This window comes from Gekko japonicus, unplaced genomic scaffold (assembly GCF_001447785.1).
Source record: "Gekko japonicus isolate JY-2015 unplaced genomic scaffold, Gekko_japonicus_V1.1 scaffold322, whole genome shotgun sequence".
In the NCBI taxonomy this organism is placed as follows: domain Eukaryota; kingdom Metazoa; phylum Chordata; class Lepidosauria; order Squamata; family Gekkonidae; genus Gekko; species Gekko japonicus.
In genome coordinates, this window is record NW_015163616.1 from 225143 (window position 1) to 243937 (window position 18795).

The following is an 18795-nucleotide window of genomic DNA, read 5'->3' on the forward strand; positions in this document are numbered from 1 at the left end:
CATGCCTTTGATCAAAGATTTATTAGCAGAAGCTGCTAAAGTGAAAATCTTTTCTAAGCTGCATCTCTGAGATGCATACTTTCGCGTGTGCATCAGAGAGGGGGATGAGCATAAGACGGCATTCAATACCCCTCTCGGGCAATTTGAATATTGAGTTATGCCATTCGGACTTCAGGGGCCCCCGGGGGTCTTCATGAACTTCATCAACGAGGTGTTGCACAGAACGTGTGAATCAAACTTTGGAACAATATCTTCGTTGTTTTACCAACTACCAACAAGACGATTGGAATGACTTATTGCCTCTGGCTGAATTCTGTTATAATAATACGTGCCACTGTTCCATGGGGATGTCCCCGTTCAAGGCACTGTATGGTTATGACAGCCCGCCTGTTCCATTCCTGGAAGGGGACATGGACATGGGGTCGGGAGATGCTGCTCAGTGGTGCAAACATTTATGTGACTCTTGGCCACTTCTGTGTAAGACGTTAAATGCTGCTAAGGAGGCTTATAAAGCGCAGGCTGATAAGAGAAGGGTGGAGGGTTGGCCTGGTGATTCGGTGTATGTATCCACAAAAAATATTCAGATGCTACGGCCAAGTAGAAAATTGGGTTGGAAATACATTGGGCCATTTAAGGTAAAAAAAGTTATCAATGATGTAGCAGTAGAACTGGATCTGCCTAAAAACTTGAGGAAATTGCATTCTGTATTTCATTTCAGCCTCCTGAAAAGGGATTCTGGTTCCAGCGAGTGACGTCCTGCGGCACCGGTGCCCCCTCCTATCATGATTGAGGGAGAGGAACATTATGAGATCTCTAAAATATTGGACTCTAAGATCAAACATGGAAAATCGTTATATCTGGTGGAATGGGTAGATTTCGGACCGCAGCACCTGGAATGGGTGGAAGTAGGGGATATTCAGGCCCCTCGACTGTTGCGTCAGTTCCATCATGACTTCCCGGACAAGCCGGGGAATCTCCTGGAATGACCTGGAGACCTCCCAGAATGGGTGGGAGATCTCCGGGAATGGGCAGGAGAAGTTGATTTTCGAGAGGGCAGTATGTCAGCTATGCTGCCATGGGGGTTGGGATGCTCAGTCAGAGTCTGTGTAAATTGCTTTCATGTTCCTGTATATGCTTTGCACCGAAACGCTTATCTATAACGATGTGCAGGTGGGAGTGTGTGTTGTCTGCCTTTCCAGGCAGCCGTGGGAGCCGGACAATTCCCAGCTTCACCTAGAAACAGTTTGCTGGCTTTAGCCCGCGCGTGGGAGGGTGCCTAATTGGCCAGCGCAGTGGGGTGTGTGTGTGTGCATACGAATGCCCTATATCTTATTATGTCCAAGGGACAACTGCCATTCTTAACAGTGACTATGTTAATGCATCTATAGCTCTTCAATAAAAGTATAACCTTTCTTGAAAGCGTGTACTCCGTTGTTGGCTGTGGGTTCTGACACCTTTGAACATAAAGCACACCTCAACCTGAGCACTGCTTTGGGGAAGTACTGTCTGGTTACAGACAACCACTTCCTCCAACATCTGATGTGCGGGAAAATGCTCTTTAATCAGCTGGGCAGGATGGCTAAGCCAAGTAGATCTCCTTGGAGGCTGTGGCTGCCTGCATGGGCTCCTGTGTTGCTCCCACCTACCAGCCACTTGGCAACTTCAAAATCCTTCTACAGTGTGTACTGCTTGCTTGAGAAGGGTAGAATGACAGCAATAAAAAACATGACAGCAATAAAAAACTTTGTTGCTGAGAACAAGGCAGCTTTGGAGTCCTTTGTGTGACTAATCACCATTCAGCTGCACAATAGTCGCTGTTGCCCTCTGGGATGGGCACGTTTGACCTCCTATATCTAAGTGAAGCCCAAAGACTGACTACAGCAATCTGCTTAGATGACCTATGAGATCTTATGAACTGTTAATAATATTTTGAAGAAGAATGTTGCTTATTTCTTAGTGCTTTAACTTGGACTTTACTTCTCTGGTTCCAATAAGTCAATAAGATGGACTTTACTTCTCTGGTTCCAATAAGTATATCAAAGCAAATCACTGTAAATACAACTGTGCACATGACAGTGTGTATATAACTGCATGCCAGTCAGTGTGCATACAACTGACACCTCCAAAAGCATATCCAACCAATAAAACACTCAGAAGCAAGGAGTCCCTCGTGCCACTGGCAAAATGACTTTGAGATCGCTAACACTAACCATGTTTAGCACCAACAGTGTGACTAAGTCTGCTGAATGTGAGGCACAGGTTGCTGTTCTGTGCAAAGTTGCCAAAGTAGAGCTGGAAACCATGACATCACCACAGCAATACCCTTGGTGAGAGCAGAGAACAACCCAACCGCATGTCCCAATATCTGTCGGTCTGGCGCCACTATTTTTAAAAGGTATTTGCAGAACTATTTGCATTCATCTATTTCTATCATTATTTTTGGGCGTCTAGAGGTAGTCTCTCTCTTTTTCCTGGTAGCAGCATAAGGAAAAATGCGCCTCTCCCTCACCAAAGGAATAAAAATGGAAATGGCACAGTCGACTCATTTTAACAATTTGTTTTCGATTGCTTGTCGTTCCAAGTATGAGTAAGAAGTGGGGGCTTGTACATAACTAGCTGATTTGGATTAAACATGACATTCCACGTTGGCCTGTGCCAGTAGTTGGCAACAAGATGCACTTCTGAGCCACGTGATACGCAAAAGTGAGGGTAGACAGTCCAACTTCTTCCCCCAAGGCTTTTGAGGGTTAAGTCCTACCAGGCCACAATCACTTCCCAGTTTTTACAGCAACACTGGGAGCCTCAGGAACGGCCATTTCTCTTTCTAATTCTTTAGTCTGAGAAGCCTTGGCTGTTTCTAAGCCACGTAACCCAAACCCACCCCCCCTGTATTCTTTACCCATCTGGGTATAGAACCCCCCACCAAACACAGATAATGCTGCCCCCCATTTTTTCCTAACAGCAGATGATTGCCCATCACTTCTGTAAGAAAAAGGCTGTAAAACCTGCCTTCCATACCTGACCTCATGTACACCGGTGTTAACCAGTGTTATGAATGCTCACATGCATGTGTGTTGAAGAGTGGCGTGCCCTTTTGTTTTTCATACACTGCCATTATCAGTCTTTGTTTCACCTGTTTTTGTTGCCAGTGCTCCGTTCATTTATTTCGAACGCCATTTTGCATAATTCTTACACCAGTTAGATGTTATACAGCACTTCTATGCAACTTATTGAAAAACAACATTAAAAACTGCATACATTTATTGGAACTAATTCTGTGCAAAAATGGTATGAAAACAAAGACTGGTGGGTTCAGAGTGCAAAAGGGAGAAATGGCATCAAAACACAGTGCACATGCACATGCAAGCACATACCCATGCACACGCCCTATCAATTAAGACCTGTTTGTTTGAAGTCTGTTTCAAATTGCTGCAAAATCTGGCAGGCATTTCTAGCATGCAATGTGTCTCTGTGTGCACTGTGTATAGATTGCAACCCCAAGGGAATCCTAGCAAACTACTGGCCCTCTCTCCACATACACCCCATCCATGATCACAACAAGCATTCTGCTAATCAGTACAAAACTTTTAGGGCAGACTGTACTTAGAGCAAGCTCAGCAGACTTCTGTGGCTTGGCATCAAATAAGCTTAATCCTCTTTGTCTCCTGACTGAAGCCACAGCTTGCTGGCTGCCAACAGGAAGGCTTATTCTGCCACTGGGGAGAAAGATCTGTGGAGGAGGTAGGTGTGAGAACGGGCAATTCCGCTGGCAGGTCTCTGGGATCCAAAGAGAGGGGAGTTTTACAGAGGCTGACCTAGGGAAAGGCAGGATAGAAGCCGTGCTGCTGCAAACAAAGAAGCTGGGTGTGAAGCCAGCATTTTAAGATCTTCCGTAGCTCTGGGGGCTGTTAAACATTGTGGTTGGCCACAGATGGTCTTACGGAAGAACTCCTTGGAAGCATGAGCTTCTATGTGCAATGGATGTGAACAGAAAGGGGGAAAGAAACAGGGTGTGGGAGGCCGATATGCCTAATAAATATATATGCTCTGTGATTAATGTTCTGTTGCTTTTACTGGTTAAGATATTTTTTAATGCTGTCCAAGACTTGAGATGATCTTTTCAGCACAGTTATATGGAGTTAAAAAGCTTTTTTTTTTTTTTTGGCTTACCTTTCACTGGGCATTCCAGCAGCACATTGGCTCCTGCTCTTGCCAGGATTGTACCACCAACAGTCACAGAGAAGTTAAAAAGCTCCAAATTAGTTATGTTCAGTGTAGAAGACAATATTGTAGGAGCTTCTGCAAAAAGGAAAAGAGACAAATAAATGAATCAGTAAACCAGACAAGAGTGCTCTGATTCCCCATCACACTCAATGGTGACCAAGTAATGGGGTATTACTCAGGTCCGTTTGATGTGAAAACACAGGGCTACCCAAGAGAACCTAGAGGGACACTATGTAGGGCACCTGATCACTTGGGGAAGGGGACCTACAGAACTAGGCAAGTCATGCAATGGGTTTTCCTATTATATTGGGGGGGGGGAAGGTTTTTTTGGTCTGGGGACATGGTTGCCCTTCGCAGCCCTGTACAGATGAAGGTGGTGTATTATGTGGGCAGGGTTTTCTGTCACTGCCCTACTTTGCTTGTCCTCTTTGCTTTTACTTCTTCTCAGTCCCCTTGCTCACTTCCAAGATGGGTAGCCAAGTTAGTCTGTCTGTAGCAGCAGAAAACAGCAAGAGTCCAGTAGCACCTTAAAAACTAAGGAAATTTGTGGCAGGGTATGAGCTTTCATGAATAATGGCTCACTTCTTCAGGCAAATACATGAAGACATGAGCGGTGACTCATGAAAGCTCCTACCCTGCTACATATTTCCTTAGTCTTTAAAATGCTACTGGACTCTTGCTCTTTTCTACTGCTGCAGACAAACACGGCTACCCATCTTGATCAGTTTGGTGTAGTGGTTAAGTGTGCGGACTCTAATCTGGGAGAACCGGTGTAACAGGCCGGATTCACCCCCCGGCCAGAGTAACCCCGGGGTTACTCTGGCCTAGCCTAGAATAACCCCAGAGGGATTACTCTGGCCTAGCCCGGAGTAACCCCGGGGTTACTCTGGCCAGCCCAGATTAACCCCCCAGGCTAGATTAACCCCCCAGGCCTGCTTTCTGGGGCTGCTGTCCTGTCTCCCTTTTAAATTACTTCTTATCCCCAGCACCAGCTCTCCCAGCTGTCTGGTCTTTCCAGACATGCCTTAGGCCAGACAGAGTCTCTTCCTCCAAGAGCTGGGCAGGCCTGATCTGGCCCCTGAGGCCTGCTTTCTGGGGCTGTTGTCCTGTCTCCCTTTTAAATTTCTTATCCCCAGCACCAGCTCACCCAGCTTTCTGGTCTTTCCAGGCATGCCTTAGGCCGGCCACTGAGCCCCGCCCCTGTATAAGGCCATGTGGCTAGAGTTCATTGCTCTCTCTCCAAGACAGAGTCTCTTCCTCCAAGAGCTGAGTTGCCTTTCCAACAGAGAGCTGTTTTTCCTACTAAGAGAGATACTTCCCCAATGACCAGAGAGAACCACCTTCCACCTACCTTCATCCCTGTGTACTGCTGTTTTGGAAGGTGCTGTCTGGACAACTGGACTAGGTATAAAGAAGAAGTTAAAAAGAAGAAGAGATTGGATTCAGCTGACATTTAACTTACCACTCTGGCCAGGCGGGGGTTAGTATGGGTTACTCTGGCGTGGCCTGGCAGAGGTTTGTGTGGCAGAGGTTAGTCTGGATTAACCCTCGGGGTTACTCTGGCCCGGCCCGGCAGGGGTTACTCCAGGCTAGGCCAGAGTAACCCCTCCGGGGTTATTCTAGGCTTGGCCAGAGTAACCCCTCCGGGGTTATTCTAGGCTAGGCCAGAGTAACCCCGGGGTTACTCTGGCTGGGGGGTGAATCCGGCCTGTTTCACCGGGTTTGATTCCCCACTCCTCTGCTTGCACCTGCAGTCACAAGCTCTGGCACAGCTGTCCTTGAAAAAGAGCAGTTTGTGTCAGAGTTTTCTCAACCCCACCCACCTCACAGGGTGTCTGTTGTGGGGAGGGGAAGGGAAAGGAGTTTGTAAGTCGCTCTGAGACACCTTTGGGTTGTGAAGGGCAGGGTATAAATCCAATCTCTTCTCTTCTTCTTCTTCTAAAGGTCGCAGTTGCTCATAATGCAATAAACAGAGCCTAGAAAGGGGAAGCCAGGAAAGAGGTCAAGTGGCTCTGGGCATGGGAGGGAGGCTTGTTCAGGGAAAGTGAGAGAGTGTCCAGCTTCCTCCTGTAAATCAGGCTGAGAGTCACAAACACCTTTTTCATGTGCCTTTGATTAATCCATGCATCATCGCTACGGTCAGACCGTGCATGAAGTGAAAGCTCCCAGTCTTAGGGACAGTTTTCTTTCTCTCGTTGTGCTGGCAGATTCTGCTTCCTTTGCACAAAAATGTCTGGTTGTTGCATCATGCCTGGATGCAAATCAATTTGGAACGGCATGTTTCTGGACTGGTGAGCGAGGTGTAAGAGCGAGTGTGAGACTAGGGTCAGGAGAGCTTGTAATTCAGTTTGTGCCCATCCCTAGTAGAAACTGCCTAAATAAGAGCTGTCAGGACATATCCTTCTGTGGAAAGATGTGCTGTACTGAAATCAAAACAAAGATGTCTAGATGCTTTTCTAAGGATTTGTGTGAATGGGGATGAAGGTGTGATTCCTAACTTTCCACATTTCCTCCTTCCCTTGTCCAAGAGGCTAGCCTAACACATAGGTTTATAAGAAACTCAAAACGCTTTTCTGAACTCATTGGCATAAATGGCATAAAATATATTCTAAATATAATAAATGCTCAATGCTTATTGTTCAATAGGCTACATTTTTAAATCTTTTTTCTGTACTAGTTAAGGTTATGTTTCTGTGTATGTAGATATGTTAATATGTAAAAAAATAAAAATATAAAAATAGAAATGATAGTCATAAAGCAAAATGGCAAAACTGGAGTATCAAATACTACCTGCATATAACAGCGTTGAAGTTTCCACATCAGAACCGAAGTCATTTTCCACCATGCAATGATACACACCCATTTCCTTCTTGGTGGGATTCAAAATTTGGATCTTGTCATTGGCTGCCAAAACCACCCTGCAGAATGTTTAAGAACAGATAGGATTGCACCAGAAAAATCACTGTCCAGCCCTGCCGGCTAGAAAAACAGAGCAAGAAAGATCTTTCCACCTAGGAACCTCAACAACACCAGCCCAAGCGCAGGGTAAACTTCTGCCTTCCTTTCAGTATATTTTCTTTCTATTTGGATCTCTTTTCTGTCTTAATATAGATCAGGAAGATTCTGCGGAGCTTCTTGTCTCGGCTCCGGGGTCTCCAATCTTTTTGCGCTCACGGGGAACCTCTGGAATTCTGACACAGGGTAGTGGGCACAACCACAAAATGGCTGCTGTAGGAGGTGGTGCCAACCTCAAGAGGGGCACTGCAGGAGGCAGAACTGAGGGCAGGAGAAAGGGGGTGACTTAAAAAATACACCGGAAAAGAGGAGTCAGAAAAGAATAAAACCAACACTGCAGTGGCAGCTGCCACTAGAAGGTTATTTTATTCTGCCCAACCAATTGGATCTCCAGCGGCTAATGAGAAGCCCTCTTGAGGAAGTGTCCAACCTGGCCCCACCCACTTGGTGGGCAGCAGGAAAGGGGTCAGCAGGTGCCATGGTGCCCATGGGTACCATGTTGGCAATCCTGTCTTAGCTCTACAAACCACGTTTTTCACAATTCTCAAGCCCACTAGTATCATGCGTTAAATTCACACACCTCCAACACCAGAAGGACATAATTGGCTTATGAATGACATTTTGTATGTAGAGCCTGATTGCGACACCTAATACTAAAGAACACTGTGGGGCCATAGCTCAATGGTAGAGCACATCAGATGCCCCCAAAAGCAGTGTTCAAAAGCCCAAAACTAAGTAATGAGCTGAGGAAACCCGAGTCACAAAAACTGTGCCCAGACTATCTTTTGGAAAAATGAATGAGGAAAAAAAGGAGAAAAACTGGCACAGGTAGAATTGGCGGTGGGGGGAGATCTACGCAAACAGGCATAGTAAAAGACAAAAAGATAACAGTTAAAAATGGACCCCCTGGGTTGCAGACTGGAGTTCGATAGGTCTTAGGTCTGAAAAGGGTTCAGATTATGTGCTTAACAAATGGAATAAAAATACTTACTCTGTTATAAGTGGATAGGAGATTTTTTGTGTTTATGGAATTTTCTGAAAAATACATTTTTACCATCAAAATCTCGCAGTGATATCACATGGATTAGAGAAATACAGAAGCGTGTAAAGATTCCATTTTACTTACTTCTCAGAGGACTTCAACTCCATCCCATCTTTTGTCCAGTTATAATGAGGGTCACTAGCCCTGACAGTTTCGCAAATCAGATTTATTACATAGGTGTCCCTTGTCAAGACAACTGTACTCCCAATGCGTACTGTTACTGTTTGGTTTGAATAAACTCCTGGCCCTCCTTTTTGCCTTACAATAACTGGGGCCTTTCGGCTTCTCATCACAATGTCTTGGGGTTTGCTGCTGAGATTATCAGACAAGTCTGAAGATTTGGCAGGTTTCTTCAAAGGCAGCTTTTCATCTCGTGGCTCCTTCAGTCTCTCAGAAGCAGACTGTGCTGGCTTGGATAACTCAGCGATTAGTTGATAAACGAGCTGGGAAGCCAAGTCATCGTTGACTTCTCCAGCCTCAACCAGGTGGCTCAAATTCTTTATCAGCTCCTCAAAATGGACCATATCCATGCTGTAAGCCCCGGGAAGCAGCACGGCCTCAAGGCGCTTGTTTCTGAATTCATGAGACCCAAATCCTTCTGCTGAATTTCTCGTCTGAGTCTCAATATGCCGCAGGAAAGGTTGGTCATTCACCTGCCCATCACCCAGATACTGTTTGCTCTTCTGGTTCCAGAGCTGCCACATCTGGCTCATTTTATGCCACTTTGCTCCAAAGCTGTTGGCCTCGTTCTGTTCTGTGCCACTGCTCTCACCCAAGTGCTTTCTAAATGAGGGAGGTTCTATCAGCCTGTTGTCTGTGCCAATCAGCTTGAGAACAAACGTCTCTTGTGCTGAGCCTGCGATGCATTTGTAAACTCCAATGTCCAAAGCCTCAAGGCTGTGTATCTTGAAAGATCCTGACTTGGTAATGCCAAGCCGCTTGGAGATTTGGAGGGGCTGCCCATCCTTCTCCCACTGGATAAGTGACTTCTGGAACCTCCGGACTGGGCACTTAATGACAACAGATGTTTTTGGAAGTAGGTAAGCTCGGCTCCCAATTGTAAAGTTAATGCGCTTCTCTTGCCTAGTCTGTATGTAGACTCTGTGGATGCTGAGAATCTGCGGTCCGCGCAAAGCATACTTCCCCAAAAGTTGCGGTTTTATTTCTTGACTCATCCCTGAAGTGACAAAAAATTTTGGGGTCATGCTAAGCTTATCAGCATTTATCTGGGAGTGCTTCAGATCAGTGGTTTATGGATTGAATGCTGCTGGCCTTGGAATACTAACACCCCAACCGAGCAACTCTTGCTGATTTCAGTGGTATTTATTTCTCACTAAAGATTACAATCAAAGCTTCCTTTCTCAGCTCAGTCACGGATTTCCCTGAGTACAACTATATTATTTATTAGTCATTCATTTACAAAATTTATATCCCGCCTTTCTGGCCCTTAGTATAATGGGAGCTCAGGATGTGACTTCGATAAGGGTTAATTTTTTCCTAACTTGAGTTTAGTTGCCTTAGTCCAGGGATTCCCAACCTTCTGACACAAGGTGGTGGGTACAATTGCCTCAGGAGGAGGAGGAGGAGGAGGAGGAGATTGGATTTATACCCCGCCCTTCACTACCCAAAGGAGTCTCAGAGTGGCTTACAAACTCCTTTCCCTTCCCCTCCCCACAACAGACACCCTGTGAGCTCGGTGGGGTTGCGAGAACTCTGACAGAAACTGCTCTTTTTCAAGAACAGCTGTGCCAGAATTATGGCTTGCCCAAGGTCATTCAGCCAGGTGCAAGTGGATGAGTAAGGAATCAAACCCAGTTCTCCCAGATTAGAGTCCAGGCACTTAACCACTACACACAAACTGGCAGAGCCAACCACAAAATGTCAGGGAGGGAGGCTCCAGGTCACCAGAAAAAGGTTCCTTCCCCATGGCCACAATTCTCTGTGGAGCTGTCATTGCAACTGCAAATGTGGAGTCATTTGTGTTGACCACAGAGAATCTACATGGCAATAACTGACAGTAACTCTTCAATATTCCAGGCAGAAGCTGTTCAATAGGATGCCTTTTAAAATGAACATTTTCCCCATTAACTTCAGTCATACAGTGAAGATTTTTCTGCTGCAACAGAAGCAGCTGCTGCCCTAGCAACATTTTAAAATATCTGCACAGCCAATCAGAAACCCTCCTGGGGAAAAGACCCACCTGGCCCCACCCACTTTCTAAAAACACCTGGTGGGCACCAGGAAAGGTGCTGGCAGATGCTAAGGCACCCATGGGCACCCACCCTGGGGACCCCGGCCTTAGACAACCGGTCTTCAGTCCCATCCCCATTACATTATTTTGTTTTATTAAGAATCTTTACTGTTAAATCAAACTGTTCCATCATATTTTGTACTCTCCTTGCTTTCTTGTAACTATAATCTGCCAGCCCCACTCCATTATTCTGTTTTACTAGGAATCTTTGCTGTTAGATTCAAAGGGGTTTGTCATACTTTGTAATTCACTTGTAATTCAGATTTGCAATCTGCCCTGAGTCCAAGTGAGAAATGCAGACTAGAGATGAAGCTAAACTCTCTATATAATAATTCTCTGTTGGTGGTGGCACGCTGCTCTCCTTCCCCCCACCCCTCTCTTTCTGTTATTCTGAGTTACTTTCCTTTTTACAATAGCAGAAGTTCACAACATTTCTTTTAAAAATACTCTCCACCAAGCAATATGCAGACTGGACATGCTGCCATGCTAACTATCCACAATTAATTAAATTCAGGGAGATATGCAGCTCAAAATATTTTATTAAATGCAGCGCCAAGGACATTCCTGCAGGTCCATGGAGCTTTATTTAAAGTGGTATTTGGAAGCTCTGGATTTTGGCATATTAACTGGCAACAAAGTCCAAGGGATGGGGGGAGTTTCCTGCTATGTCCGAACCAAAATTATTGTAGCTCCTATTTTGTTTTCTGAATAGTTTTCAATGCAAACTGAAGCCATATAGCCAAGAAGGACATTCAATTCAAGGCTATCTTGCATTGGGTGGGTTCTCCCAATGAGTAAAGTCAAAGAAAACCCTGTCTTCCTTATAGTCAGACAGCAACACTGGAAAGGGCCATCCAGCTGAACCCTCTTTTTCTGCACAGATGCCCAGACCTTCTCTTTTATAAGTCAGGGTCTCCAACTCTGTTGTGCTTGTGGGTGCTTGTGGAATGCTAAGCAAAGGGTAGCAGCTGCTGCTACAAAATGGTGGCCATGGGGTCAGGGGTCAATCAGCAAATGTTGGGAGGTTCCAAATCAAGCCCCATCCAATAACTTTTAGGGAGCTTCTGAATGGGAACTCTCTGCATCTGCAGCAACGGATGTTTCCTGGGTTCTTCCAAATCACCTTCTGCACCAAGGAAGGGGGTGGAAGCTGGGATGGGCTCTTGGAGAAAGAGATATCCTTTGCTTTCAAATTTCTGAACCATGGGAAGAGTAGGCTGGGCTTGCTGTATGGTCACAGGCAGAGCTTTCCCACCCCTAGTTGGTCAGTGGGTCGAGTGACTGTCCTGAAGTTCCCTGCTTTGGTTTCTGTTCAGTTCAAGACCCTTGATATTTCCCCCCCCCAAGATTCAAGGCACCAGGAAAAACATTGCAGGGAGCCACACTGGGGATCACTGGTCCACCTATGAGAGGAAGTGGGTTGCGACTCATGTAGAAACAATACTGAAATAATATATTGTGTGCACTAGTTTTGGAGGCCTCACTTCTGTGGTTCTATATGATTCTATGAAATGTGGTTAGTCTTTAAGGTGCCCCTGGACCTGTGTTCTGTTTTGCTACAGCAGACTAATGTGGCTACCCCTTTGCAGTCTACCTAATTCAGTCCACAATGTGCCACAAGCAGAGAACGAGGGTCAGGATCACTTACAATTTACTCACACTGTAAAAAGCCAATACAGGAGCCAGTGTGGTGTAGTGGTTAGAGCGTCAGACTAGGATCCGGGAGACCCAGGATCAAAACCCTGCTCTCCCACAGAAGACAACTGGACAAACTTGGGCCAGTCACATTATCTCAGCCTAAACCTATCTCATAGGGTTGCTGTGAAGATAAAACAGGAGGGGAAAACAGTGTAGGCCCCTATGGATCCCCCAGTGGGGACAAAGGCAGGGTATAAATGAACTAAATAAATAGATGCACCACACACATGTGCAAAAGCATGTTTCCAAGAGGCACGTTCATCAAAAGAGCTACCTTATCTGGATCAGTTCCACTGACCATTAGATGTAAGTAGGGTTGCCAGGTCTGGATTGGAAAATACCTGGGAACTTTGGGGGTGGATCCAGGAGAGAGCAGGGTTTGGGGAGGAGGGGGGCCTCAGCATGGCACCATGCCATAGAGTCCACCCTCCAAAGCAGCCATTTTCTCCAGGGGAGCTGATCTCTGTCAGCTGGATATCACTTGTCAAAGTGGGAGATCCCCAGGCCCTACCTGGGGGCTGGCAACCCTAGATGTAAGTACCTTATTTCCAGCAATGACCACTCAGATCCCTCTGAACACTGTACAAGGAAGGCATGAAGGCAACAGCCTGCCTGCATTATTTGTCCCCAAGTACCTGCAGAGGTATACTGCTCCTGGGGCTGTCGGGGCTGTCAGTAGATTCTATCCTCCATGAATTTGCCCCCCTCCCGCCATGACTGGCCACCATCTCCTTCCATAAATGAATTCCGCACAGTGTGAAACAGTGGCTTTTTTGGCCCAGAGTGGTGGCAACAGCTGATATGAAGCTGTAGAGGCTTTGATATAGCATAGGCTACTTTTGTGGGGCGGGGGGGGGGGAGAAGTAAAAAAAATCCCAGAAAGCAGCCTTTTAGGACCCTGGCTTTGCCCAGCTGACTCCACTGCTATTAATATTAAAGCACCCTGGAGTCTTTAGAAAGCCAAAACACCACACGGGTCCAGAATGAGAGGTGACATACGCGCGTAAAGCGTGCAAGCGTTGCACAGAGGCCGCGGCTGCCACACTGTGCCTGCTTGTGCTGGCAGAACCCCACCAACCTCGGCCAGGCTCCGCTGACAGAGCCAGCGCAGCCAGGACTGCAGCCAGAATCCATCTGCACAAAAGACCAGTCAGAGGCCTAATTGGTTATTATTCTACATATCCACTTCCCACCCTGAAAGGCACTTTCAGAACAGCCACATAATCATACTGGAGACACCCACTTCAAGACTGCTGGCAACAAGCAGCAGTGTGTTCAGAAAGAGAGAAAGGATGGGCGGGGGTGGTGGTGAAGAAAAGGCTCTCTCTTGTGCACAGTGGATCACTTTCAGAATAATAAATAGTCAACAGTGGGATGTGCCGATTTCTCCTGTTTCATTGCTAAACTGTACTGAAATTTAGCTGAACTCTACAGTTGACTCATGCTTAATTCTGGTTTAACTCGGAGATTTTTCTACAATTAATTCCAGAAGTAGAGCATGTGTGATCTGAATTCCTTCCATTCACGTGCATTTCCCCCATGCCCCCCCTAACACCACACATTGATAAACCTCTACAAAATGCTATCCTGATGTGGTTGTATGTATGATTAATCAAGCAAGACTGCTTTTTTTCCTGTGGTTTTTCATCAGTACAGACCAGTACACTTTTTGCAGAGTCTTTTCAGTACAAACAGGTACATAATTAATGTGTGTGTGCAAGGGGGGGGGATGGGCACAACCCAGGAAAATGAAGGTTTGTCCCAGTTTGTGGTTCATGAGACCCCACAAAGCTTCACAAACTTTCTGATTTACTGAATCAGTTCATTTCATGATGGGATAGAACGCTCCCTCCCCACCCCAGCTAGAGATGCAAAACTTGCAGCAAGTCTCTAGCTGACTCTCCTCTTCTACCAAAGGGAGATTGCCCCCTTTTCCTTCTGACCCTGTGATTGTTCGCTTCTGGGCCTCCTGGGGTCCCCCTTTCTAGCCTGACCTCATCTGCTGGCCTTCCATTGATTGCCTCATGGGCCAGTTTCCTGGAACTCCCACCACTTCTATCAAAAGAAGAATCACCACTTTTTCCTTCTGACCCCACAATGTTTGACTTCCGGGCCTCCTGAAGTTCCCCTTTTTGGCCTGACCTCATCTTCTGGCCTCCCTCTGACTGCCCCACAGGCCAGTTCCTAGAACTCCTGCCACTAGGCTTGCCAAGCCCCCGCTGGGGACGGGGGAACCCCCAATTTTAATACCCCCTCCCCGCTTTCAAAAAATTGGGCCCCGGGGGAAAAATGGCGCCGGAAAGTGACGCTCTAGGATTTAAGTCCTCCAAGTTTCTATGGTTCTGAAAACCATAGGGACAAGGGCCAGAGCGTCAGTTTCCAGTTCCCTGGTGGGCGTGGACATCTGCTGCTTTCGTTTTTGTCTTTGTCCTCCTGCCGTGGCGAGGGGGAAGCGTGTGAGAGCGACATTACGGGAGCGCCGGCCCCATCCCGCACGTTGCGCGGCTTCCTCCACTGAGAAACGGATCCTGTCGGAGGAAAGTCTCGCAGTGGTAATTAACTACCACAACAGAGGTTTTTTTGCTACATTTACTTCTTCCATCTTTAAACCTAAAAGTAGTATCTCCGGTTCTTTTTTAAAGGTGCATTTCAGATTTTTTTGCATCTCCTCATGCACCTCTGTCCAAAAGGTCGCAGTTTTAATCACAAGTCCACCAGATATGGTAAAAAGAGCCTTCATATTTTTTACATTTCCAACATTTGTTAGACATATTTTCATTCATAATTGCTATCTTTTTTGGAGGCATATACCACCTATACATCATTTTATAACAATTTTCTTTAACACTGGTACACGTTGATATCTTAATTGAATTTTTCCATAAATATTCCCAAGATGACATAGTCACCTCCTTATTCATATTTACGGCCCATTTAAGCATTTGTTCTTTTACTAATTCATCTTCTGTAAACCATTTTAACAAAACCTTATAAAAATTTGATATGATTTTTTTCACTTTTACCTCCCACACCGCTTCTATTTCATTTTTTTCTTCCCTAAAGCCATACCTTTTTTTGTCGGATCTAAATAAATCTACAATCTGTGCATAATTTAACCAATCATATTCAAAGTCTAGCTCTTCCTTTTTTCTCATCACAAAGTCTTTCCCTTCTTTTTTCAAAATGTCTTTATACGTCTTTACATCAAAATGCCTTTACATCTTGAATATGGTGTGATTACTTCTGCAGGTACAATCCAAAGTGGTCTTGCTTCATAGAAAAATCTTCTATATCTCATCCAAGTCCCAAATAATGCTCTTCTTATAAAGTGATGTTTAAAAAACATATTGACTTTTGACTTTTCATACCAAAGATAAGCATGGCAGCCAAATCTGCAATCATGTCCTTCCAACGCCAGCAACTTCTTATTATCTAAGTTAATCCATTGCTCTATCCAAGTAAAGCAAATCGCTTCATAGTAAAGTCTTATATTCGGTAACTGGAAACCTCCTCTTTCTTTTGCATCACAAAGAATTTTCATTTTAATTCTCGGTTTCCTTCCTGCCCATACAAACTTTGAAATCTCCTTTTGCCACTGATTTAACACCTTTATTTCTTTCAATATCGGAATAGTTTGAAACAAAAACATCAAACGGGGCAAAACGTTCATCTTAACCACCGATATTCTTCCCAACAGTGACAAGTTCATAGTGTCCCATTTTTTTAGATCTTGTTTAACTTTTGCCCAAAGTTTCTCGTAATTGTTCTTGTAAAGATCTAAGTTTTTCATTGTCAGATCAATTCCTAGATACTTCACCTTCTTAACAGGGCATGTTTGGAGGTATTGATTTGTTGCTTTGCCAGCACCATGCCCTCCTTTTAGATGATGCGGGCTGCCTGATGCTTGTCTTCTGGGAGGTGAACCAGAAGCTCAGAAAGCCTTTCCCACAAAGTATACATCCTGGAAGGTGAAGTTAAATGGCCTTAGAAAGCATTACTAACAACAAAACTAGTGGAGGTGATGGTATTCCAGCTGAGCTATTCAAAGTCTTAGAAGATGATGCTGTTAAAGTGCTGCACTCAATTTGCCAGCAAATTTGGAAGACGCAACAGTGGCCACAGGATTGGAAAAGGTCAGTATACATTCCAATCCCAAAGAAGGGCAATGCCAAGGAATGCTCAAACTATCGCACAATTGCACTCATATCACACGCTAGCAAGGTCATGCTCAAGATCCTACAAGCTAGGCTTCAACAGTACGTGGATAGAGAACTACCAGAAGTACAAGCTGGGTTTCGAAGAGGTAGAGGAACTAGAGATCAAATTGCCAACATTCGCTGGATTATGGAAAAAGCAAGAGAGTACCAGAAAAATATCTACTTCTGCTTCATTGACTATGCTAAAGCCTTTGACTGTGTGGATCACAACAAACTATGGCAGGTCCTTAAAGAGATGGGAGTACCAGACCACCTCACATAATCTTTGGCATCTGTATTTCTTGCAAACATTTTTTATTTTTTTCCGGATCTAAATTCTTTTTTTGAAAAAACTTCGCATAGTATTTGTAGAATACTCTATTAAGTCCATTGGAGTCTACAATTTCATTATTGTCTTCTACTATTTTATGAATCAACCTTTTCTCTTTTCGGTTTTTCAATTGCCATGCCAAAAACTTTCCCGGTTTATTTGCACCTTCAAAAGATTTTTGTTGTAATTTCTTTAAGTTCCAATACATTTCTTGATTTGAAATCTCATTTAATTGCTCCCGTAGAACTTGCAATTCTTTGGCTGCGGTCACACGTAACAGAAGCCACACAAGTGAGACGGAAAACAGCCGGAGTTTCCGGGCGCGATCTCACCAGCACATCTGGGAAGCGTAGCACTCCCGTGGCTCAACCGAGGCTTCCAGCCAAAACTGCGTGGCAAAAAACTAGTACCTTGGAGGTACTAGTTTCCGGAAACTGCGGGGCAAGGGCGGGCGTCTGATCGCGTTTCCGGTGGCATCCGGCGCCCACCCATGTCCCCTTGCAAATAAGGTGGGTTTTTTTGTCCAAGTCTCTGTGGATGCGCATGCGCACCCAACGGAGCATGCGCATTTGTCATGTACACAATAATAAAAAACAGTTTGCCGCAGCGCGCGCTTCTTCGTTGTGCGCCGGCTTGTCCTGTGATCGGCACTTCTCCCTTGCCATGGAACCTCCACGGTACCTCCACAGGAGGTCTGATCACGTAACTGCGCAGTAGTTTGCCCCAGGGCAAACAGCCATGCTTCTCCTCTGCAGTTTCCTGCCCGTGTGACCGGGGCCTTTAATTATCTTTTTCCCACAGGCTTTTTCTGTAAATCTTTCTCTTTCTGTTGAATTTTCTCTAATTTTTCCGTCTGCTTACTCATTTTTTCTTTTTTCTCTTTTACATTCAAGGATATCAGTAGGCCTCTCATTACTGCTTTATATGCATCCCACACCACCTGAATTGGTGTCTCTTGATTTAAATTTGTCTGAAAAAAGTTTCCTTACGTAATCACTCCATAATCTGCATTTTGTCTAAGTCCTCATTAATTCTCCATTGAATTTTTTTAAATTTTTCTTTTGAAGTCCAAATCAGTGGATTGTGGTCTGAATTACACCTTGGCATTACTTCTATTTTCTGTGTTTTCAACGCCAATTCCCCTGACATCCAAATCATGTCGATTCTGGAAAAGGAGCAATGTTTATTCGAATAAAAAGTAAAGTCTTTAACATTTAATATTCCATTTTCTCCAAACGTCTTCCAATTTTTCTTGTTCCACAGATCAAAGAAGATTTTCGGCAATTTTCCTATCTTCTCATCTCCCTTTTTTGATTGTCAATCCAATTTGTTATTTACCGTTACTGGCCTTAAAATTGTGAGCGAGCGATTTGGCTGCTGCATAAATCAGTTTGCTCTGGAGCAATGCTCCCTCTAAGTTGTAGAGCCTTGTGAGCAAAAACTCTACTTTGTGAGCAACTGGCATTAAAGTGATGAGCGAGCAATTTGGCTGCCGCATCGATCAGTCTGCTCTGGAGTCATCCTTCCTGAGCCGAGCCAAAAAAATGTGCGAGCCGGAGGCTCAGAAACCGTCAGGAACGCTCCCTGCTCTTCACTCCGACCTCCAGCTCATCATACCAGCAGAGAGAGAAAGAGCGCGAGTAGAAAGCCTGGGCGTGGAGTGGAGCAGAGTCACACCCCAAACACCCGGCTTTTCAAAACACCCCCCCATTTTTGGGAGCAAGACCGGCTGCCAGGCAGGCGCGCGCACTCCCTTTCCGCACCCTCCCCCCCAGCCCGATCCGCTGCCACAGTCAACGCGGCCCGCCCCGCATCCGGTGAGAACCGTCGCAGTTCATGCGCCGCCGCTTACAGTGGCAGCTCCGTCTGTCTCCCCCCCCCTTCACGCACATCTATTCCTCTCTCTCCCGGGCGCTAATCGCACAGCCCAACGGCTGCTTTGGGTTTCTACCCACTCCTATCCTTCCAGTTGCTCTGCAGACCGAAAGAAAGCGGCTGCCGGCTGGGAGCAGAATAGCGGGGGGGGGGGGTCCCGCCA

The 18795-nt window shown here is 45.5% G+C and overlaps 1 protein-coding gene across 1 annotated transcript in view; it reads right to left on the reverse strand.

The window, feature by feature from the left end:
- LOC107107164 (ADAMTS-like protein 3) overlaps positions 1-18795 on the reverse strand; it is a 263683-nt gene that overhangs the window by 39459 nt on the left and 205429 nt on the right. The window contains exons 20-22 of the mRNA XM_015407420.1: positions 8366-9458; positions 7015-7142; positions 4171-4299 (exon numbers count right to left, since the gene is read on the reverse strand). Of these exons, the coding sequence (XP_015262906.1) occupies positions 4171-4299; positions 7015-7142; positions 8366-9458 (1350 nt within the window). The remainder of the gene's footprint in view (positions 1-4170; positions 4300-7014; positions 7143-8365; positions 9459-18795) is intronic.